A 24,733-nucleotide genomic window follows, 5' to 3' on the forward strand; every position below is an offset into this window, starting at 1 on the left:
CAGGGGAGGAGCCCGGCCCTAAAGCCAGAAGGAGGGGGGAAGAGGCGGCAGAGGATTCAGCCTCAGGCGAGTCACGGAGAGAGGGAACCCAGGGGGGCAGGAAGACCCTGCGGAAAAGAAAGGAGAGGAAGAGGTGGTCTAGAGCCAGGCTATTAAGTTGGTGTGGAAGAGGGGAGGAGTCAGAGGGGACTTCAGCGGTCTAACGTGACAGACGTACGGCCACGATGCTGAACTGTACAAGAAACAGAAATCTTCAATAAACTTTTCCTGTAAATAAACTGCAACGGAGTGAGGTCTCTCGTGAGCTGGGACCCGTCCTGGGTGGCCGTGACAGTTAGTATCAGCAATAAAACAAAAAACACCATCATCAAACCATTACTAACCACCAAGACAACATCAGTGAAACACAATACACAAAATGCCGGAGGCTTCCAAAAAGAACAGCTGAGCAGCTAGGCAGCATCTCTCCTTTCCTGTCAAGTGGGACCTGCCCAGCCCAAAAAGGTGGTCCTGCCATCCATCCACCCCCATCCCGAGAGCACAGTACTGGCTGTTCCATACATTCAGGATCAAAGCTACCTTGAGCTGGTGCTGCATATCATGGTACAATACAGCAGCCCCCCAGCAAGTGGTGCAGTGGACTTTTAGCGCTTGCACCGTCCCTTGATGCTATAACACTTTCCTGTTGTTTTACTGCTTTAGCTGCAATGAACACTGTCTTCAAATGCTGTGAGTGGCCTTGGCAGAGCTAGCCCTATAAGGCAGAATACCATCGCGAGATGCCAGAACTTACCATGAGCGCCTCCCTTGTTCTCTTATAAGGGCAATGGCGCCCACCTGAGAGTGCCGGAACTGGGTTCTGAAGAATTCCGGCTGAAAAAAAAGCCCTGCCAATGCTTAAACAAATAGAACAGGGATGGAGGCTCAGGTCTAATTGCACTCACTCCTCTAGGCCTTGCAATCTAGCCACAGAGACTCTCCCCAGGCCACACCCCTTCTCCAGCCACACCCCCTTTCCACAAGACACACCCCTCACCAGTCTTGCTGCACATCCTTGGTGTGTGTTTTTGCCTGGCTGTCATGCATCTTTGAAGACTGAAGATACTCTTACTTGCTTAGGCAGAGCAGGGCAGGCAAGTGTGTGTTGAAAGTAGCCTACTATACAAAGGTAATATATATATATATATATATATATATATATATATATATATATATATATATATATATATATGCTTTCGTAGATTTTCACGGGTACAGGAATGCAGGTTTTGGTGTCCTCGGGTGTCTTCCCGTGTAAAAGTTGGGGTGTCTAGGCGACGTTTCGACGAGGTCTCACTCGTCATCTTCAGGCTGGTGCTTTCGGCTTCTTGTTACTGGAACAGAGCAGGATCTCAGTGTTTGAGTTCCTATAAATACTGTTGAGGGGGTGTGGTGTATAGCCTCCAATGTTCTGGGCAGAGAGGAAGTTCCCAGGCTAGTGTGCCTTTTCTTCTTTTGTTCCTTAATTACTTGAGGGATATCTTGAGTGATTTCTTGAGTGATATCCTGAGTACCACTTAGGTGGGTCATTAGGTGTGGATTAGTTGCTAAAGTCTTTGTGTCTTGACCTCTTGAACTTTGTGAAGAGTTTTTCTGAGAAGATGGCTGTACTGCACTTAGTTGTGCTCTGGCTTGGCTTCGTGTATAGGGGCGAGCTGTGGTTTTGTGGCCTGTGTCAGCCAGATCTGTGTAGGGATTGCAGGGGGGTGCAGCATCCGGAGGTGCCACCATGGTTTGGCTACTGGATGGTGTCTGTAATTTATCTGTGGAGAGGGTCTGGGTTTGGGTCTGGTGTGGTTGATTGGTGATGGCGTTCTGTGTGCCTCTGGATCTGGTGTCAGTTTTTGTGGGGAGGGCTAATTTCCAGATGTCTGGCAAGCGGGATGTGTCGTCACGCTTGTTCATGTTGTGAGGGTGTTTCTCTATCTCGATGGCTTCCATGATTATTCTCTTGTGGTGATGTTCCATGTTAAAGAGCAATTTGGAATCTGCAAAATTAATTTCGTGTCCTGTTTCTTTCATGTGTTGGAAACAACACATGAAAGAAACAGGACACGAAATTAATTTTGCAGATTCCAAATTGCTCTTTAACATGGAACATCACCACAAGAGAATAATCATGGAAGCCATCGAGATAGAGAAACACCCTCACAACATGAACAAGCGTGACGACACATCCCGCTTGCCAGACATCTGGAAATTAGCCCTCCCCACAAAAACTGACACCAGATCCAGAGGCACACAGAACGCCATCACCAATCAACCACACCAGACCCAAACCCAGACCCTCTCCACAGATAAATTACAGACACCATCCAGTAGCCAAACCATGGTGGCACCTCCGGATGCTGCACCCCCCTGCAATCCCTACACAGATCTGGCTGACACAGGCCACAAAACCACAGCTCGCCCCTATACACGAAGCCAAGCCAGAGCACAACTAAGTGCAGTACAGCCATCTTCTCAGAAAAACTCTTCACAAAGTTCAAGAGGTCAAGACACAAAGACTTTAGCAACTAATCCACACCTAATGACCCACCTAAGTGGTACTCAGGATATCACTCAAGAAATCACTCAAGATATCCCTCAAGTAATTAAGGAACAAAAGAAGAAAAGGCACACTAGCCTGGGAACTTCCTCTCTGCCCAGAACATTGGAGGCTATACACCACACCCCCTCAACAGTATTTATAGGAACTCAAACACTGAGATCCTGCTCTGTTCCAGTAACAAGAAGCCGAAAGCACCAGCCTGAAGATGACGAGTGAGACCTCGTCGAAACGTCGCCTAGACACCCCAACTTTTACACGGGAAGACACCCGAGGACACCAAAACCTGCATATATATATATATATATATATATATATTGGTCCACCCACGTTTGCCTCGGGCCCTGCCCACCAGTGACATGTGGCCCCTTGAAAGGTCATTCAGAAAGGAATGCGGCCCTCAAACTGAAAAAGTTCCCCACCCTTGATGTACTGCAAGACCACTGCATCTGAGTTATCTTTTCAACTTGTTTTCTACTGCTAGTCACACCCCTTCATTTCTTATATATTACTGGTTGTTACTTCGAAGCCATCTCTTTAAGGAGCCTTGCCCTCATACCATTTTTCTGTGATCTCTAAAACTCTGTTCAAGAAAAACAGTGTTCCTGCACCTTCTGAAGTGTAATTTCAGATGAAGGGACCATTTGCAGCTTCCTTTCCTAGCAGTTGTTCTCTTCCCTGGAGGTAATCAGAGGGCCTCTGGACAATCCCCACCTCCCTTTCAAGTCCTGGGGCTTATTTGAAAGTTCCACCTCTGAGCAGAGTGGCCAGTGGGAAGCAGCGCTTGCCCTGCCATTAGGCTGAGAAAAGCAGCCATTTCAGACAGTGGATGCTGAGAGAGTGGGGAGAATGATGGTAAGATGCTGGAGGGCTAAGCTGTATGTATGCCATGTGGTGTACCCCACGGCCCAGAAACTAGCCTGTTGCTCTCAGGAGCAGTGAAGGACAGTCTCTCATCACCAGTGCTGAAGTAGAATTCAATGCCAGGCTGCTATGAGTCAGCTGTGAATGGGCAGTTGGAACTATCTTGTCCTTTGCCTCAGGCAGCAAAATGTCTTGGACTGGCCCTGGATGGAAAAATAGGACAGGGCTCCTGCATCTTGACTGGTACTGCTGAATTTTCCTCTTCTACACAACTACTAAATGTGCAGGAGCACCTTCCTCTTCCACATCTGGTTGCTCTGCTTCTAATATGCTTTGTGAACCAGAACTACAAGCCCCAATATTTTTCTTTTCTGAGCCAGAGAGGAAGCCTTTTTTTCCACTCCCAGGAAGCAAAGCACCAAAACCTTTCTAACCTTGGAGTTGGAGAGCAGAATGGGAAGGATTATCCCCAGAGTGCTGTGCTGCACTTCTGAAATGCTCTGAGTATAATTAGTTATAACAAGAATCTCATTCAGCTCTCACTTTCCCTGCCTGCTATTCAAAATCTCTCCAGATTCCCCTATTCAGAAACTCAAGAGATGTAACTTTATTTTACCCTGTCAATTGACTGCACAGCATTTTCGTGAAAAGTTCTCGGTCTAAGGTGTTCATTTTGCATTGTTTTTAAACTTATCTATGCTTTTTGCATAGTTTTAAAAAGCATTTTAAAGGCACTTTCAGACAACCTGTTTATTGAGCATACATCCTGATTTGTTTGCAGGCATATTAGGCAATGTTGGCCATTTAATAAACATTCATTAAAATTTGTTTGCAGGGAAGTAAGGCAATGCTGCATCAAAACAAGGGATACACAACACTTTCCAGGGCTTTCCCCCACAATTTTTCTGATGCGGATTTCTGGGTCAAGGCCTCTCAATCAACTAGAATTGTGCAACCTGGATTTGCCAACATGTGATTGAAATCACATTCAAAGTGCATTGAATTGTTTTTATTGTATGTTTGTAAGACGCCTTGAGACTCATGTGAAAGTTGACTAATGATAATAATAATAATATCTGGCTCTGAGTGAGTATTGCCAGCTTCCTTGGGTGTGCTTGGTGGAGACACCCTTCCTTGTTTTTCCCCTCTTACTTACACTGAAGGTGGTGAAACATGTCAAGAGCCAGTGGGAGTGGGGAGAGAGAAGAAGCCGGCCATGTTCTCAGGCATGAGACGGCAACACTCAGAGAAAAGCCTAGATGCCTGAGGAGGTTCAGTGCAATGTTCTAGTGTAAGCACTATATTTACTCCCCTTGTGGGCCTGGCACTTGCCCTCTGCCTGGTGTGTAACACAAGCTCTGGCTGCCCCGCTAGAATCTGAGGGGCTGGCACATTCCGTCGCAAAAATAGCCACCAAAACCCAAGCGAGAGGCTGACTGACTGGACAGCTGCAACAGACAGAGCCGTCACACAGAAACTGGGACTAGCAATGCATTTGGGACGTGTCGCCCCCTCCCCCCGCAGCATGTGGAAGGGTTGTTCTTGGCCCAGGGATGCTTCCAGTTGGACAGAGCCAAAGTCACTCAGCTTGACACATCTGGGGGGCAAGGCGACCATTTTGACTACCACTTATGCCAGATTTTAGTCCACTTATCCGCTTGTGCTTCTGATGAGGAGGAGAAATGGGGGTTGCACTATGGCATGAAGATGTTTTAAAAGCAGAGAAAAAGCAATAATGTAAAACACATGCTTTTTGACTGTCTTGGTCTTGAGGTGCAACCGTGCTATTAGATCCCTAACTGATACGGTGGGAACTCAAATGGGTTCAGTGTCCAATAGAGTGCAATAAGCAGGCTATCCGAACTCTGTTCCCCAGCTCCCTGGCAGTCATGCACATCTGTAGAATAGAAGTTTTGTCAGTGACTTGTTTGGAAAGAGGTTGTGCCTTTTGAACTATGAATCTTGATGGATCCGAAACCTTTGCATCACTTTGGAAGTATTTATTAGCCACATCTTTGCATTTGTATTTCAGCAGTCCTAAGCAGGATTTAGGACACAGGCCCAGGACACAAATTTGCATTAACACTTGCATGTGCTAATTTATATGTCTGCTCAGGCATCCCCAACATTGTGCTTTACAGTACACCCATCTTCCCTGTAAGCAAAGTGAAAACATGAATCGCTGGCTTTTTAAAAGAGGAGGAAGAGGCAGACGATCCAGAGCACAATGCAAAATGCTGGGGCTCAGTCTCTTGTAATCAAGACTCTTTCCCCAAAGTGTTTAGGATTTAAATTGCTGTTTTTAATTTGCGGATATCTAAGAGGGGGGGAAATAGCAGATTTTATTATAGTCTACAACACTCAGAGGGAAGGGATGTGCGCACGTGTGTGTGTGTGTGTGTGTGTGTGTGTCTGTCTACATCTATCTATCTATCTATCTATCTAGCATCTATCTAGCATCCCTCTTGTTATGTCATTTTCTTGTGCATCTTGGTAATAAGTTGATTTCTTTTTTTAAAAGAAAGAGAAAGGAAACCTTGGAGTTATCCCATTTTATCCTCACATCAAACCTGTGAAGCAGGTTAAATACCATCCAATTGTGGTTGGAGCTTCTCTTCTCTCAGAGAAGAAGAAGGAAAGCGAACTGTTTCAACACAACATGACATGCAACACCTGTGGGACATTAGAAGTGAGGCTACATCTGCAGCAGGGGCGTAAGTGTAGTTTGCCCATACATACTCCTGCCCACCTTTGATCAAAGTCAGCATGTTATTAGTAGAGGTCTCCACAAGGGGAGTTTTGACACTTGTGAGCATCCAGTCTAGAAAAACATCCTGATGCTGGTTAGTTAACAAAAGCAAAATTGAGCTGATTATATCAGTAGGGACAATGCTGGGAACACATAATGAATCATATTATGAGGAGTTTGGGGGATCGGGTCTGGGCTCCTTCCAAATCTTGGGATCTGGGTGTGGGGATTCGGTGGAATGTATAAGAGCAAGCTTGCCAAAGCAGTTCCTTTGTCAAGGTAAGTGCCATAAACAAAGAAGAAAAAAAGCCAGAGAAATGTGTGAGAGCTGAGCTGGGAGCTGGAGGCAGAGAGAGACATGTTTTTGCTCTGTATTGGATTCAGAGCTGTAACTAATTGAGAAGCAAGTGTGAATGCTGTGAGCTCCTCCATCTTATGCTCAGGTTGCACTTACATGCAAATAAAACCATATTGCCTAAAAACACCACAGTTGACCTTCATTCCATGGAAACTGAACACTGGAGTCTCTTACTGCTCAGAGGCTGAGTTGGCATTTAACAGTACGAACCATATGAAACAAAGAAAAGTGATTAAGCACAGCAGGTGCAGAGAGGATCAATGATAATCTAAGGCGTGTGGGAAGCCTATCCGTGTTTGTAGCATGGAAAAGCAGATCAAAGAAGAGCTAACCCTAATCTCCTGTCTAGGCAGCTAGTCCTGGGTACTAAAATAAAAAAAAAATTGTTTAACCGAGAAGAATGTAGAGACTGCCAGCATGGGTCAACACTGGAATACAGTCTGCAATGGGATGTGAAATAGCATATATGGCATCTTTCATATATTAAATAATTATAACAAGCCCATACACATTTAGGATTAGGAAACATGGCCTCTAAGGGCAGAGGATGTTACTTTTGGGAATCTTCACACACACAAATTTGGTAAGAGAAACGGCAACAAACCCACCACCTCTTTTTCATTATACCTAATCCTTTCTTCAACACATGCACACACAACTTGCTCACTCTTGCACAAAATTACAGTGTACATATGCCAGGATATCCACACATTGAAGAAATGCCTTCTGCTATCCGGAGAGCAGAATAAACTCTTTCTTTGAATCAACCTCGGTGTCATTTGACTTCCTTCCTCCTGTCCCGGAGCAACGCAGACCCAATCGGTGAACTCAAATAAGGCTACAACATAAACACATGTTCTTCCCCAACCCGATCCCTACATCCTGGTCATGCACAAACACACACCCATTGGGGTACACATTTACTGAGTTCTACTGTTCTGCCAACCTAGCAGTTCAAAAGCACGCCAAAGTGCAAGTAGATAAATAGGTACCGCTCTGGCGGGAAGGTAAACAGTGTTTCCGTGCGCTTCTCTGGTTTGCCAGAAGTGGCTTAGTCATGCTGGCCACATGACCTGGAAGCTATACGCCGGCTCCCTCGGCCTGTAAAGCGAGATGAGCGCCGCAACCCCAGAGTCAGTCACGACTGGACCTAATGGTCAGGGGTCCCACTACCTTTACCTTTACTGTTCTGTTAGATAGGCCCTTCTGGTGAAAAAGGAAAGTTTGTCACCTCGTACCCCTCCAATTTTTCCTTTTAATTCTCTAGTGACAGTTTGGTGGGGGTTATTGGTCAGCAAGGGAACAGGGTAAACTCAGGCAGAGCCACACCATACACTTAAAGCACATTCAATACACGTTTAAAGAACATAGCTTTCCCCCAAAGAATCCTGGGAACTGTAGTTTGTTAAGGGTGTGAAGAATGGTAGCTCCTTGAGGGCAAAACTACAGTTCCCAGGATTCTTTGGAGGAAGTTTTAGTTTTGCTTTAAATGTATTTCCTTTATTTGTGTTGTGAATTATCTTCAGTGGATTTCACCTTGGGACAGTTGTTTAGAAGGTGCCTAAACAATAAATTAATAATAATAGTCATGTGCTTTAAATGTCCACTGAATGTAACTTAATGGATGGTGTGGCTGGTGCTATTACCCACAAAGCAGAGCTCAAATTGGTTGATTACAGATATTTTGCAATCCTATGCCTCCCCAACCAAGAGTAAGCACCACTGAACTCAAAGGGACTTACTTCTGAAAACACGCATATATAGAATTGCCCTGTCAATCACTCTTGTTGGTTTATCCATAAGGGCAAATCAGGAAGCAGGAGACTGGGATTTAAAAGCAAGCACTGGATTTTCCAACATCACATGATGCCAGAGTGGCCAGATGCAAAAGAGGGTGGGGCTCTTACACCTTAAATAGGCATAGGGAATTTCAACAGGTGTAGCTGGATTGACAAGTTAAATGTTAAATAATAATAATATAATAATAATTTATTATTTATACCCCGCCCATCTGGCTGAGTTTCCCCAGCCACTCTGGGCGGCTCCCAATCAGTGTTAAAAACAGTACAGCATTACATATTAAAAACTTCCCTGAACAGGGCTGCCTTAAGATGTCTTCTGAATGTCAGGTAATTCATTATCTCTTTGACATCTGATGGGAGGGCGTTCCACAGGGCGGGCGCCACTACCGAGAAGGCCCTCTGTCTGGTTCCCTGTAGCCTCACTTCTTGCAATGAGGGAACCGGCAGAAGACCCTCGGCGCCGGATCTCAGTGTCCGGGCTGAACGATGGGGGTGGAGACGCTCCTTCAGGTATACAGGACCGAGGCCGTTTAGGGCTTTAAAGGTCAGCACCAACACTTTGAATCATGCTCGGAAACGTACTGGGAGCCAATGCAGATCTCTCAGAACCGGTGTTATGTGGTCCCGGCGGCCACTCCCAGTCACCAGTCTAGCTGCCGCATTCTGGATTAATTGCAGTTTCCGGGTCACCTTCAAAGGTAGCCCCACGTAGAGCGCGTTGCAGTAGTCCAAGCGTGAGATAACTAGAGCATGCACCACTCTGGCGAGACAGTCCGCGGGGAGGTAGGGTCTTAGCCTGCGTACCAGGTGGAGCTGGTAGACAGCTGCCCTGGACACAGAGTTAACCTGTGCCTCCATGGACAGCTGTGAGTCCAAAATGACTCCCAGGCTGCGCACCTGGTCCTTCAGGGGCACAGTTACCCCATTCAGGACCAGGGAATCCTCCACACTGTCCTGTTCTCTTTTTCACATGGTCATTCTACATTACCTTCCGAAGAGAGAGGCCCACTGTCTCAGTTTGCCCTAGAGTAGGCATGACCTACACTGGATTAAACTCAATGCTTTTCTGTGAAGGCTGCCACTCCCCTGCCCCCCTGCTTCTGGCAGTCATTTTGTGCTGGCGCCTACAACACTTTTATCATGATCTGTATCAGCACCAAACTTTTGACCGAAACACTAATTAGACTGGATTATTCCATTGTTTTCATTATTCTGGTGTTAATTGTCCCCAAGCAATTGAGGGGGTCTCTGCTTAGAAAAGCACACCATGCCTACCATGGAATAGACCTACCTTTTCTGAAACCTGCAAATCTCAACTTTCTCCTCACAATTAGCAGCTCTCTTGTTGCAGAGAGAGTGGGTGAGTGATTCATGTCAAAGCCTCAGAACAAGCAGGTGTGGAGAACTCAAAGCCGAGGATCTGAGGACTCACCACATTCCTGGAGGGGGACAACATAAATAGGCTGCCCAGGTAGTTTTACTGGCACTTAGTCTTGCTCCACCCATTGTGGATTAGACATTGGTCACTCTCCTTTTGGTCTTTAAATAATCTTTCCATTCTTTAGCAGAGTGCAGACTTCTTGCACCTTATAGACTTTGCTCCTTAGCCATACTAGCCTCACATTCACTATATGGTAGTCTTATCTCTCCCCCCCCCCCCCCTTATGATCTGACTTATTCACACTATCACTTGACTCATATATAGACCATCTTGTGTACTAATCAATTCTCTCAGGTATAAAAGCTTTTCTCATTCTTCCACAGCTGTTCTTTGTTAAAATCCTACCTTAGCTGCTGAACTGAAGCTCAGTTAAGCAAAATCTTCAGATTTTCTATGCATCTGATAAGATCCACTTCAGCGGGCAAGATTGGATTTTCGCAAAGCATAGCTTCAGAACAATGAGAAACGCACTCCGAGCTGGGAGAAGTGATCAATACACAATACAGTCAAAATACGGGTCAAGCAAATGTGTGAGTGAGCCCCATGTCTCATCTTTTCAGCAAATGTCTTGGCCCAACTCTCTGAAGATCCAGCTCCTTCTCCTCCTTTCTGAGAGCATGTTCATATTACTCTGCCTCCACTGTACTCCGACTGCTAGTTTGTGAAGCCGCACTTACAAGACCTTAGCCACAAGCCCTATGAATCCTCTAGCTCAAAGCACTTTTTCCTCAAACCAGCTTCCATTTGGCCAGAAAACTTGCCTTAAGATGCTTGAGACAGGTGCCAACCATGGTACCTCTCACAGGATTCCCCTACTGATCATCTTCTCACCTGTGGCGAGAAGGATCTGAAATTGGATCTCCCACTCCACGCACACCCTCTTTAATACAGCTAGGTGGGGGACTGTTTTCAATCAGCGCAGTGGTGGGGATCTTTAAGCTCTTCCATTGTCTTATTTCCCATATGTACCTCACCCCCTCCCTTGCTACAGAAGGAAACAAGGCAAGTACCTGTATGATGGAATCGTGGAGTTGGCAGGGACATCAAAGGTCCAATCCCGGCCAATGCTGAAAATCTGCTGCTACAGCAATCCCTGGTCGATTGGGTGCCTCCCCCACCCTGTAGAGTCAATTACGGGTTTTGAGGAGTCATTAGGCTGGGGAAACAGTGGGAGGGGGAGCATTAAAACTGCTCCAGTCAGACTATGCATGTGTGCATGTGTACATACCCCTGTACATACACATTTGCTTTAAAGGGAAAGCATGAGATACCTAGTCACACAGATCTTCCACATTTGCTTCAACCCTAATTCTACCTCACATCAAGAAAGGGAAGAGCAGGGCATAGGCAATGGGGGTCGCGGAGGGAAAAGGGCAGAAGGCCCTGCAGCTGCATCCTGTTTTGGTGCCTCAGAACACTGAAAGACAGAGGCACTTTTTTCCAAATGAGAACTTGGCACCTGTTCTAATGCAACCTAAGGCCCCTTTTCTGCCCTTCTGTCCCTGTTTTCACATGTACATTTGAACAAATAAAGATGGCTAGCCAGAAAATACAAGTGCATAGATATGTATGCATTTGCAAACGTGCATACGGGTTTGTTAAAGCATTGTGGCTTTGATACTTTGCTTCCAGGCAAATACCTGCACAGTTTATTGTGCTGGCTGTGGTCCACAGCCTGGCAGCTGTCCAGTTTCAAACCTCTTCTTTCCATAGAGCCTCTTGAGGCAGGCAAATGACTTGCCTATGATGCTGTGCTCCCAAAAAATGCTGTCCCAGTGCTGACACCTGAAAAAATCAGGTCCCCATGTCACCCTCCTTAAAAGAGTAACTATCTCAGATGCGGGATCTCCACCCACCCAGTATAACTGCGTAGGACAATGGCAAAGGTACCAGGAGATCAATCATCACCTGGCACAGAAACTCTGAGCTTCACCAGCAATGTTGTTCGCTGCTACGTTTTCTTCTCTGCTCCTGCAGAGCCATGATGCAGTCTTGTCCCACGTATGGGGGCACTGGAAGTGGGCCCTCAATCCCATAATTATGAAGGGGACAGTCGTGCCAGCATGCCAACCCCTCCCTGCCGCCCTTGTTAAGCTAATCAGCCTTGAAGTCAGCACCTGTGAAGGTTGGCAAGGCAGAGCAGAGCACAGGACTAGGTGTTCTTGCAAGGTTTGTCCCCAAGGATGGCACTGCAGCATGGATACAAAAAGGCTGGGCACCAAGTCAGAAAGAGAGAGAGAGAGATGAAAAGGACCAGGTGAGTCCTTGGCAAATGAGGAGTTAGTGCGGAAAGGCTGCAGGAGGAGGAGAGCGAAGGGCAATGGAATGAGAGCACTGTTGATGACTGCCAAAGGGAAGGGGCCGAAGGAGAAGGGTGCACATAGCAAGGACACAATGGGCTGGCTTAAAATAAAAATTAAAACCAGGCTCCAGAGAGGGACTTTGGCTGAAAACTCCAATAAGGTATTGGCCACGTTGAATAGAGGTGGCGTAGCAGTGTGGTGAGGAGTGTCAGCTGGAGCCAAGCAGGCCATGGCTTGAATTTCAACGCAGGCAGTGATCTTGTTTATGTGGCTTGAATCAAGAGGAGGCCTCACAGCTCCATGGCAGGACACCTGGTTTGCATGCAAAAGGTCCTAGGTCCAGGCCCTGACATCACCATCGGAAAGGATCAGGGGGTAGGTAGTGGTGGAAGGGCCTCCATCTGAGACCCTGAGTCATTATCAGACATAGACAGGCTGGGTGGACAAATAGCCTGCCCTGGTCGAAGGCAGCTTCCTATGTCTCCCACAGCCCACAGCCATCCCTGGGTGGGCTTGAACTGCCAGCCTTCTGGTTAATAGCCAGATGCACAGACCTATTGCGCCACACCACCTAGGTCTACATTACTACTTCTACACTGAACAATGATAGTTCTTAAGGAAAATAGGCAGGAAAGGGCAACTTCTAACTTTGCGAATCAGATGTGGGCAGAGTGGGGTGGTTTACCCAAGCAGTGGATGCTGAGGGCATGGAGCAGAGGTTAAGTATTGGAGCTGTGTGTACCTTGCATCCTGCCCTGCACCCAAAAGCTAGCCTGGTGCCAGTGGAAGCCGGTCCATGATTAGGTCAAATGGGCAACTGCCCCCACCAACTTCAGCCTGCCCTTAACAAGCTCGCACTCGCCTGCGTTTACTTGCAACCAGTCCAGGGGTCTGGCTATCGCCATCCTCTTCATTGGTCTTATGGTTGCCCCTTGTAGGTGGAGGCGACCACCTCCACCTCAGCAGATGGAGTCCAAAACAGAATTAACTGGCTCTGCCTGTCATTGGCTCTAGCTCCACCTACTGCAGGCCTCCTGCATTACACCTTGCCAGTCCCAATAGACAGCAGCCACCACTGCCTGCCTAATGCCCTGCGGTGCAGGGGAGGGTGCTGTGAGTACTGAAGTAAGATCAAGCTGCCAGTCTCGTTGGCTTGTGATAATGAAATGGAATGGGCCACTGGAATAGCTCAACTGGTAGAACATGAGAAGCTCAGGGTTGTGGGTTTGAACCCCGTGTTGGGCAAAATCTTCCTGCATTGCAGAGGATTGAACAAGATGACCCTTCCAATTCTATGATTCTATGCTGCTTGCTGGGACCAGGATGTGGCAGGGCAGCAGCAGGGGTAGGCATGTCCCAAGTTGACAGCTGTGGGTCCAGGTGTGTGCACACTTATGCCTGCCACCACCATCAATCCACCTCACCCCACCCCACCTTGGTCCTGCCGAGTGGCAGCACCACCTTCACTTCATGCATTCCACCTCATGCAACTTGCAACTGCTAGGCGGTATTTAAAAGACTCAGGGCACAGGCCCATGACACACATTTGCAAACAACAACCAACAACTATATGCCAAATTGTATGTAGAGATGTGGATGGTGGGTGGGCAGAATCTCACCAGCCCTGGGGTCTGCAGTGTGCCCAGCTGTCCTGTAAGCAAAGTAAATTCCTTCCTCCAGTGGCAGCAGAGCAGCCTTAAATCTGCATTGCAAACCTACATTGCGTTAAGAGAAACAGTGACTTGGGGGGGGGATCTATAGCCCTCCAAGAGGCTGCTAGCCTACAATTCCCGTTAACCCTGGGCATTGGCTGTACTGGCTAGGACTGATGGGAATAATAGTCACAGTGTCTGGAGGACGACAGGTTCCCCTTCCCTGCTGTAGGTTCTTCCCCATAAGAACCATTCATTTGTTCCTTGCACACTGCATTCAAGTTCACAAACAAATGAACATAATGGGTGGGAGCCAGAGGAGCAGCAACTTTGTGGGCAGGAGTTGTCTCCCTGTGAGGGAGGAAAAGGTTTCATACCCTCCATCACCAAGCACATAAGGTAACATTAGAGAGGAGCCTTCCACCCTGAGGCCTAATCCATGCGATCCTTCCCTCTTAGATGGAGGAAAGCAACATTATGCTCGGTTAGCCTCACATCATATTATATGGTGGTGAGTGGGGAACCCTACAGCATAAGAAAAATGGCTGCCTCAACCAGGTAGCACTGAACTCCTCTATGATTCTTCTCTGTTACCAGTATCTCTGGAACCGAAACCGTTAGGCCTTGTTACAAAACATTTGCTACTCACCTATCCAGGCCAGCTGCGAAGTTGGGTGCCATCATCCCCACCCCTGGTCAGTTGTCTCCTTAAGCTGCAGCTTACCTGGCTCTGAGGAATCCCTTGCCATATTGAATTTCCCACAATGCCTTGGAGTGGACTGGTGCATTTTGGGCAGTTTAACATGGCCGGTGGCTTCCCAGACTCAGGGAAGCTCACAGAGGAGGAAATAGGCAAGCAAGTGGGCTTGATCCTACCATTGGGCAGATCCTACCATGGCCTTTTTAGCTTGGCATTTACCCAAGTGTTCCAGATGCTCATTCCGGCCCTGTGTCTAACAAAGGAGGCCCAGGAAGAAGGTAGGCCTCCCCAGGCTGTTTAAATTATACAAAGCTTGAGGATTTGAACATATTTGTTTCCTCTGCAGACACTGAATGTGGAACAGGGCAAGGGATGGGGGGGAGGGGGGTAAATTTACAAAGCTGCCGTCCACACATTCCCCGTGAAACTTTTGGGCCATATTAGGGCCAGGGTTGTTTTTCCCCTGGCCCAGATGTATCTGTATCCATCCAGGTTATGCCCTTCACCTCCCTGACAAAATGGGTGCCAGTGCCAACAATTCCCCAAGAGGAACAGCTGCCATGTGATTCTCTGGTGGTTTGGACGATGCTCAGAGAACACAACCCAGAGGTGGCGCCAAATGCGTTTGTAACACAAATATGGGATTTTTCAGAAATGTGGGGACCCCAAGGCTGCAAAGATGGCAGGAGCCTCCCTAACACAACAACAGCAGAGTTGCCAAGCCTGAAAGAGTTTCTCTCTGCCTCTCCTGTCCTTGACGCCGATTCAGAAAAATGAACCACACCTAGCAGTGTTTTCCCTTCTACGCCTCTCTTAATACCGTTAAAGGGAAAAGGGTGTTTTCTCTGTGTTTTCTAACCCAGTAAGCCCAACTTTAACCCGGAATCTGAGCAGAGATCACAGAACTGCGATGCAAAAACAGGATGTATTGCCTCTGCACATGCCAGTCCTGGCCTATGTACTGCCGCCACCTTCCCAGTGGGCCCACTTTAACCCAAACCACCACCTTCCCCTATCTCTGACGCAAGCCGCGATGAAGGAATCTTCGGTTGGTAATCTTCAGCTTCTATTGCGCACCCAGCACCACTGCAGAACCACAGATCATATTAAGTTTATGGAGGATGCTGGGAGGGAAGGATGATTCAGAAGATGGTGCCAGAAGCAACCTACGTGGCAGGGTGCCGGCAGAGTGTGAGGCATTTTTAATTTCCTGAAAGGACTCAGCTTTCAGATGCTACGGATTGCTGTGCTCACGTAGTGGGTAGGAAGGATGTGTATGTCTAGAGCCCCTTATCTTTGCCAGGTTTGCTTTGCAGTTAAAAACACAGCCTTTGATACTATCTGCGCCACAAGCTGAATTCTCCTGCAAGGTTTCAAAGCACCCTAATAGGTCCTCCAGGGGTCTGCTACCTAATTTCAACATCAAAATTCCACCAGCAGCCAGATTCAGAGCTGCTGGGAAGCCTTATCGCAGACATGTAAGAGAAAGCTGTGGTTATTAGGAACGACATGGAGCTGCCTTATAACAAGTCAGGCCAGTGACTTGCTCAGTATTGTCTACACTGATTGGCAGCAGCTCTTCAGGATTTCATGCTGGGCTTTCCTACATAGAGATACCTTATGCATGCAAAGCAAGTGCAGTTCCTCTGAACTATGGCCCTTCTGTAAATAGGGATTGCCGCTCTGTATGTGCTCAGAGACACTTACTTCCTTATGTTTAATTTGCACCCCAGCGATGACAAAAAGAATGAGGAGTGCACAGATTCTGGGGCTCCTGCTTCAAATTTAGTCCTAATATTTGCCTGCCTGCCTGTCTGTCTGTCTATCTATCTATCTATCTATCTATCTATCTATCTATCTATCTATCTATCTACTAGCTGCTGCTGCTACAGCACTTCTTTGCCCAGTTCTATCCAATGAAAAAGGCCCAGGTGTTTACGGGGCGACAAGTCTTCAACACGGCCTGCAGGAAGCCCCCATTCTTCCTGCAATGCCTCTACCTGCGGCAGAGGGCTGTTCCATGCCTCTGATACACTTCTAAAGAGGTGCAGGGGCTCAAGCCTGCCCAAGAGCCAACAACCAGAGTGGACCCCTTGCACCACTAATCCCAGAGGCATTTCTTGGAAACTGCTGTGTTGACTCACTCTGTGAATGGTCTGAGGCATAATTTCACCACTTCTAGGGCTGCGCTGGAAAGAGGGAGAAGCCCTAGCTGTGGTTTAACCCTCAACAGGTCTGAAGACCTGGAGCCACCCATCTCTGAGAAGAGCAGCAATCATGGATCCTTTCACAAACCTTCTTGCTGCCGGTACAGAGACCAGGCAGAGCACCTTTGCCCACCACCACCACCACCTCTCACTTTGCCCGTACCTTCCATATCTGCGACAGTCACGGTGGCGCTGCTGACCGCTTCGCCATGTTCATTCTTGGCCATGCATTTGTAGACCCCGGCGTCGGCTGCTTTGCAGCTGCAGATCCGGAGGCTGCCATACTCCTCCTCTTGGCCGTCCTGCTCCTTGGTGGATGCGATGGGCACTTTCTCCTTGTACCAGCTCAGGTGCGGCTGGGGGCTGCCTGCCACCACAACCTTCAGCAGGATGCTGTGGCCGATGCTGACCGTTGTGTCCGTCAGCTCCTGCAGGAAGACCGGCGCAGCAGCAGCAGGGCTTCCCTGCTCAGTCGTCGCAACTTTGGCTCTTTTGGGGGGGATGGCAGGGCTTGGGGGGGCTCTCCCTGAGCCCCGTCCCGTCCCCCCAGCCGGATGGAGGTTGCTCTGCCCCTGAGATCTCTGCATGGCTCGGTGGGGCCTGCACACCTGTCGCGTCGAGTACTGCCTGGGCTTGCAGATCTAGTCCATAACAAAAGCCCCTCTTCTAGCAGGCTGGGAATCCCACCGGCCACCTGGGCCCTGGCAGCGCTCCCCAAGCAGCCGTCTCCCTTGCTTGATGTTCACCCTCTGCGCGCGTGTGACCTCCCACCCCCGGCTGCTGGGTACCTGCCAGGGGGCATGGACACCGCAGCCCCAGGTGCCTGCCCACCCAGCCGGACAAAGTCCCAGAAGGTCATTCCTCTGCCGGGCAGGGGGTTATTTTTAGGATGCTCTCAGGTTGCAGCCAGCCCATCCCAGCACTTCAAGAGAGCCGGGCTGGTTGGTGCAGGCTGAGACGGCCCTCCTGAGTTTGCTCACCAGCACTCACTTCTCCCCAACCCACAACTCCTAAAACTTTCCCTACCTCTTAGCAGACTTGGTGCCTCCCCTATCCCAAAGGATCCCCCTATTTTTTCTTTTCTGTGGAGCCCAGGACTAATGAGTCCCCAGCCCCTATGCAGTTTCCAACATGCCCCCCCCCGTCTCCCCCTGCTCCTCCTCCTCCCAAATAGCAGCTGCCATCTGATGTGTCACATTCCTTGACCCAAGCTGAGAAGAGCAGAGCGCATGACTGGGGCGGCTTAGCTTTCCTTGCAAAGATAGACATGGGAGGATGGGGCTTTCCATATTAAGGCCTTGGGGGCTTTTCAGGCCCAGTCCTCCCTTACCTGTCCCTACGCAAACTGTGCTGGGGACACCTGGAAGACTGGCTGGGGAGACAATGGGAGCTTCCAGGCCCAGCCTGCTCTGTGAGCGTTTGTCCTGATTTACGAACAGAAGCAGAGCCCGGCTGGATCAGGCCAGTGACCCGCCTGGTCCAGCTTCCTGTTCTCACAGTGGCCAACCACTGTGGTGAAAGTGCAAGCAGGATCCAAGCGCAGGAGTGCTCTCTCCTCCGCTGTGGTCTCCAGCAACTAGCATTTGGAAGCACTGCTGCCTCCAGCTGTGGAGGCACAACATAGCCGACATGGCTGGCAGCCCTCAGCGCTTTCCTCCCTGAATTTGTCTATTCTTCTTTTAAAGCCATCTAGGTTGATGGCTATCACTGGCATTTGGTCCCACACGTGTTCCAGTGCATTTCCCCCAGCCACTTCCCCTGCTGTAAAAAAAGTCCAATCTTGGGGAAATGGGTTTGTGGTGCAAGAGCTCCCTATTCACTCTGATGGTGCAACCTGATTATATGGTGGGATCTCACCCTCAAAATAGTGACAATTTGGAAGTGTGTTTTCCCCATGTAGCCCAGTGGCCACAAGAATATTGGAGTACATATATTTCAAAACATTATCCACCCCCACTCTCCAAAACAGAAAACCCTTTGGCAACAGTTTTGTCACATCCTCTGCAGAATCCATATCTACATTTAATAACGCTTCGCACTTACTTAACCGTGTATGCATAGCACTCTTCTTAATCTATATAACCCACCACTATTTAGACATAGCCATATAACCCCCAAATCACCGAAATCTTACTTTAATAATTTATATAAATTCATTAAATCTGCTTCCAATATTTCTAAATTACATTGCAATATGTGTTGTTGTTGTTGTGTTGTTGTTATTGTTGTTTATACCCCGCCCATCTGACTGGGTTTCCCAGCCACACTGGGTATTGGGCGGGTGGATTCAGCTAATGTAGGGCTGCCATACACCTGGATTTTGCCATACGTCCTGGATCTTAGGCAAGTCAATTGAAAAATTGGTGCTTTTGTAAAAAAAAGCTCAACAATTTTTGGGGTGTCCTGATTTTAACTTTTTGAAATATGGCAACCCTAGCCAATGAGCCCCATGCGACAGGGCTTCCCACTTCTCCCCCTGCACACCCTCATGTTCCCCAAAATTGGCTGCCGGGTAGGGGGACCCCACAAACAAAGCACAGGGAGAAGAGGGAGATGATCGTTCCAGCTTGCCAGCTGCAATGCTTGCACAGAGAGAACGTCCATCACAGTGCAATGTTAAATTCTGCCCATTAATTCCATAGATTGCACTTCCCCGTATATTGAATTTTTTATTGCACAATGTTATAACATAACAACATAACATAACGTAACATCCGTAATATGATTTTTATCAGTCTACAATGAGCATCCCAGTGAATTAAATTGAAATACCAATGAACTATCTCACTAAAAACATACTACATAAACAGTAGGATTTATCATTCACATTGTCTTTAAACTCTTATTTGATATTGTAAGGGATATCACTGAAATATTCCAAAAGCTGTCTGTAAAGTTATTCAAAATCCAAGGCAATGATGTAAGAGTGCCTGGATGATTGGTGGACACAGGGTGTTAGAGTTTTGTAACAGATTAGCACAGAAGAAGAAAGTGAAAGCAGAACAAAATTAGATGCTAGACATGGTCTTCCTTTTCTTAGATAGGGTTCCTACTTCACACTAGCAGTTTAAACAGTAACACATATTGTCCTTGCAAAATTGCATTTTAGTTTGCTGTGGCTGACAATTTTTTGTCAAAGCTCAGTATGTTTTAAGAGTTAAACCTTTGCCGTCAGAAATAAGTACCATTGGGTTCCTTACTCCTAGGAAACTATGCATTTGAGTGCAACCATGCTGATCTTAATAAACTGAGCATCATGCTGTGTGCTGCTGCTCTTTGTGTGGTGTGTGTGTGTGTGTGTGTGTGTGTGTGTGAGAGAGAGAGAGAGAGAGAGAGAGAGAGAGATTATATACACCTATAATAACTGATCAACACATCTGCATTTTGGGGTTCTTGAGGATGTAGGTGGCTATGGAGGGGTCTGTCATTATCATCATCCTCGTCATCATGACTGATATTGTTATTATTTATTAAACTTCTATACCACCGTTCATCCAGAAATCGCAAGGTGGTTTACAAATGACTCAGGACTCTTGCATGTCAGCATTTACTACTACACCACTGCCAGAAGCGAAAGTGGGAGGTAATATGATCTGGTTTGTAGCAGGAGGCAGAAAGGAAGATAGCACTGGTTTTGTGTTTGTGGAGTGGGTGGGGAGAGGAGAAATAAGATCACAGCCAGGGAAGATAAAAAAAGAATTAGGGTGTTGCAGAAGGAATGGAGAGAATGTGCAAGTCCTCACTCGGCCATAATGCTCACCTGGGGCAGCTGTCATCTTTCAGCCTAGCTTACCTCCCAGGGTTTTTGTTCAGATTAAATTGGAGGGGGCAGAACAATGCACATCACTATGAGCTCCTTGGAGGAAGGGCATGACATAAACGTAATGAATTAAGAGAGGGAGGCTGGCAAGAGCTGGTAAAGATGGATGGGAAGAGGGGGGAGGGAGGGAGGGAGGGAGGGAGGAAGGAAGAGGAAGGTTATGGATGCACAGGCCGATGAAGCCAGATCAGAGACCTGAGAGTGCAAGAAAAAGGAGGCAGGGAGAGAGACAGAACAGGGGAGGCACAGAGCCAGATAGTGCTGGCTCAAGGATTTGGGGACATCTGCTAAATCTGGGGAGCCCAGGGCCAAGAAAACAGGAAGGATAAACTCTGCACTGGAGGAACATTGGCAGAGTGGTAAAATCAGTGTAGGTTCCAGCTACATGATTTGCTACAGAAGGCTCTGACAGGTGGAGGAGCCAGGAGCAGCCCACAGCCTTATGTAGGATAATTGTAAAAAACCAGCCCGAGAGAAATTGATGGATAACAATAATCAACAATCATAAAACGCAATGAAAGCAAAGGATCAAAATTAAGGCTCCTCCTGCTCTGGGATTCAATCCATTGTGGAGAACTATTGCATAGCCTGGTGCCAGGCCCAGGGAAGGATTGAACTATGCTGCCACCTGCTGGATATCGGTTGCCTTTGTGCCAGGTAGTTTAGTTGATCTCATGAAAGAAGGAAAAAGGATGTGCTGCATTGGATCAGGCAGATCCTTTGAATACATTGCACTCCTTTTGCATTAAAAGTTATTTGCTTGGGCCCAAAAAGAACCTTGTCTCTGCCAAAGAGACTTGCTGGAGGGGGGCAGAATGATTTCCCATCTCTGTTCTTGGTGAAAGCCCTGCCTGCAATCTATTTAGGGCAGGAGCGAGGAATATTTCTCAGCCCGAGGGCCACATTCTGACCTGGGCAACCTTCTGGGGGACACATGCCTGTGGCGGGCAGGGCCACAAGCAAAGGGTGAATTTTACTTTTGTACAGTAGGCTAACAAAAACTTTAACAAGTAATGGGGAAAATTTGTAAGTTACCTTGCAGAACACTGAAAACAATTAAAAACTTTGGCAGGATCGTAACAACACTTGTAATGTAACAGAACTATGGTAAAAATGGAATTTTAAGGCAGGACAAGAGTCTCAAAGATGTGCTCTCCCAAGCCCACATTTCCAGCATTTTCGCACTTCTGTCTCAATGACATTTATGCCGCCTTGGTCATGTCCACAGAGTGGAAGATGGCAGGATCTCCAAGGAGGTGCTTTACGGGGAGTTGAGTTGGCAGATCAACTCTGCATTACAAAGATGTCTGCAAACATGGCATGAAGGCTGACATCACCCCTTCCAGACAACCACAGCGCCTTGAGACAGTCAGATTGTGCGTCCACAGCAGTGGCCAAGAGGAGGAAGGAATGCTGGGAGGAGCACAGAATGAAGAAATGTCCTGGTACATCTATAGCAGTAAAGCCTTCGTCTTCCCTACCTGCGATAAAACATGTCTCTCCTATATTGGTCTCCACAGCAGGCGCTGTAACTCTCCAGCAGCTTGACTTTACCCTCGATGGCTCACTCTTCCATTGTCTCCTGAGACAGATGGATGACAACAATAGGACCCTACACTGTAGACTTGTAAGGATTTCTGAGCTAATGTATGTGAAGGGCTTTGAATACTCAAAAGGTGCTATATAATAAAGTTGTTATTGAGCCTTGTCAAGGAAATGAGCACATCTCGGGCTTTAAGCCTTTGAAGATGGTGTAGCAAATGAAAAGAGAGAGAGAGAGCAAGGAAAAATATAATGATGAATGCATTTCTCCATCTCTGGTTCTATGTGGGGCCCAGGGAACTCTGGTGAAACTGAACAGTGCTTCAGAAAATGCCAAACACCCCCACAAGAAATGCTAAGAGCAAAGCCGCCCCTCCTATTTTTTCTTAACAGAGAGCAGCTGATATTCCACATGGGGAAAAAGAGCCTTCTGGCAAATTAGATAAAGATGATAGAAATCACAGGCTTACATGCGTGGCTAATGAGAGTTTGTGTTTGGTGGGGCTGTTATTGCACCAGCGAAGGAAGCTTAGCTAATAAAGCGATCCAATGATTGCAGGGGGTGGACTTGATGACTCTCAGGGACCCTGCCAACTCTACAATTCTCTATTTCTGTGCAATTCTATCATGGACGAAAAACTGCCAAATATTCTTTTTTAGCCCTGAGCAATGAACCACGTGCTGGTTCACATGATACAATTACTCTGAAAAGAAGCCACACTTCCACACATGCTCCTAATAAAGACACCTATGCACAGTGTGAGGCACACAAGAGTTTGTGTCATTACCCAGTATTCTCCCATGCAGGCAGTGTGCGGAAGTATAGAAGTATAAATGGGTGTGTGTGTGTTTAATCTTATAAACCAACAATTCTGGGAAGAATGACAAATCTCTTACAGAAAAGCAGCAGCATAAAAGATCAATGTGCCTAAGGGTGTCGCCAGATGGACCTTTTATAGCCTTTCTCTGTGGTTCATTCCTTTTGTTTACAGGGAATCCACAGAACATCAGCCCTTCCCGACAAGCTGTTTATTGAGCATTCATTCTGATTTGCTTGCAGGTATATTAGAAAATGTTAGCTATTTAATTAGCATTCACTTTGATTTGTTTGTGGGGAGGTTAACTGACTTTGCACCAAAGCAGTATCATTTTATACTTCTGTTGCATTTCCCCAACACTTCTCTCATTGCAGACAAAGCCCATTGGTGTATGGAGAAGGGTCATCGCTCAGCGGTGGATCTTCTGCTTTGCATCCCTGGCTCAATCTCTACCCATCTCAAGTAGGGCTGGGAAAAACTCCTTGCCTGAACCCCTAGAGAGCCATTGCCATCTTAACGGATGCTAGTGAAAATCCTCAGAGTGTGGAGCAGTTCATTCATGGAAAGCTGGCATACCTAGAGAACAAAAGAGAGCAGGGAAGGCAAATATCAAGTGTGTGAACTCAGAATTCTTCTTTGGGTACCAGCGCGGTTGTGTAATTCACCCGACAGTTGCCGGTGGTACATCTTTGTGCACAACATTGGACTGGGAGGGGAGATGTAGAAATCCTGGGTACAAAGTGGACGTTTTGTGCTTAGCAATCCAGAAGACAACACAGCTGTCAGTACATATATTAGTTCATGTGCATAGCGGATATATAATGTACTTATTAAGTGGCAGATATATAATGTACTTATTAAGTGGAAGGAAGAAAGCTTCATCAAAAGATACACCCATTTTAATAAAGAATATGAGAGATTATTAAACATTACCTGCTCAGCCATGCAGATCCCAACATCTGTAGTATTTCATATAATCAAATTAATGTTGATCCAAGACATGAGAGTTATGGATACAAGGACTCTTATTGATTCAAAATCCAGGTGATCTATTGATTTTAAAACTGTGGCTCTTCTGGCCCCATGCTGGGGTGTGTGTGTGTGTGTGTGTGTGACAGAGAGCATATGCATACACATGTTTCCATATACCGTATATATGCATAAACACATACATGCACATATACTTGTTGAATATTTTCAGCTCATGGTCAGTGACGGCCTTCCGTGAATCACTGGCCTGCAATAGGCCAGTGGACAAGTTTGTAATTTGCTCTTGAATTTCCAGAATAGTGTTACTAAAAGTAAAGTCACATTAGTTTTTGCAACTATATTATGCATCAACAAACATTGCATGTTATTAATATTCTCAGTGTGGCAACTGATAATATTTCAACTGTCAAAATGAATTTTTGTACTGCCTAAATACTTAGGAAGGCAATTTCTGTGCAGAGACAGCCTTCTGTCACAGATGTATATTTATGTGTTAGTCGTGAAAGGGTAACTTGTTGATTGCAAGACCAATTTCAGAAACGAACATGTTTGTTACAGGAAAGTAGCGATACTACAGTATGATAAGTATTTGGTGGTTTTATTGTTGATGATTAATGCTGGAAGGTTGTTTTTTAATTATATGGTTGTCAATACATATGTCTTACAAAGCTGTTCAAAGCAGCCTGGGAATTATTATTCATTACATTGTAACTGCATCCATTGGCTTTGCCTGTTGCGTTTTTGCTGCTTTTGGTGAAGCCCACTTTTCTTTTGTTTGCAGATATAAGTCAAATCTCCCACTGCTTGGGCTGCATTCGTATTTTAAAATCAGCAAATTGATTACTCAGGAGGGGAAGGGTTACGTCTAGATTCATCTTTTATGCACAGAAGTATTCCAAG

At 46.9% G+C, this 24,733-nt stretch overlaps 1 protein-coding gene and 1 long non-coding RNA gene across 5 annotated transcripts in view; one reads left to right on the forward strand and one right to left on the reverse strand.

Annotated features, from left to right (window-relative positions):
* Window positions 1-18,184, reverse strand: part of SPEG (striated muscle enriched protein kinase) — a 110,222-nt gene extending 92,038 nt beyond the window's left edge. Inside the window, exon 1 of one of the 4 annotated variants that reach the window (XM_081883781.1) lies at window positions 16,827-18,184. In XM_081883781.1, coding sequence (XP_081739907.1) covers window positions 16,827-17,250 — 424 coding nt within the window. In that variant the 5' untranslated portion in view covers window positions 17,251-18,184. Of the gene's footprint in view, window positions 1-10,811; window positions 10,861-14,405; window positions 14,513-16,826 lie in introns of those variants that run through there. The other 3 variants (XM_081883782.1, XM_081883787.1, XM_081883786.1) reach the window with 3 other exon arrangements.
* LOC309354285 lies at window positions 14,617-23,675 on the forward strand. Its single transcript, XR_014162190.1, has 3 exons — window positions 14,617-14,734; window positions 15,320-15,508; window positions 22,004-23,675. It is a non-coding gene; the product is annotated as an uncharacterized lncRNA (long non-coding RNA).
* The last annotated feature ends 1,058 nt before the right edge of the window (window positions 23,676-24,733 follow it).

This window comes from Podarcis melisellensis (genome assembly GCF_964234715.1).
Source record: "Podarcis melisellensis genome assembly, chromosome: 1".
Taxonomy (NCBI): Eukaryota; Metazoa; Chordata; class Lepidosauria; order Squamata; family Lacertidae; genus Podarcis; species Podarcis melisellensis.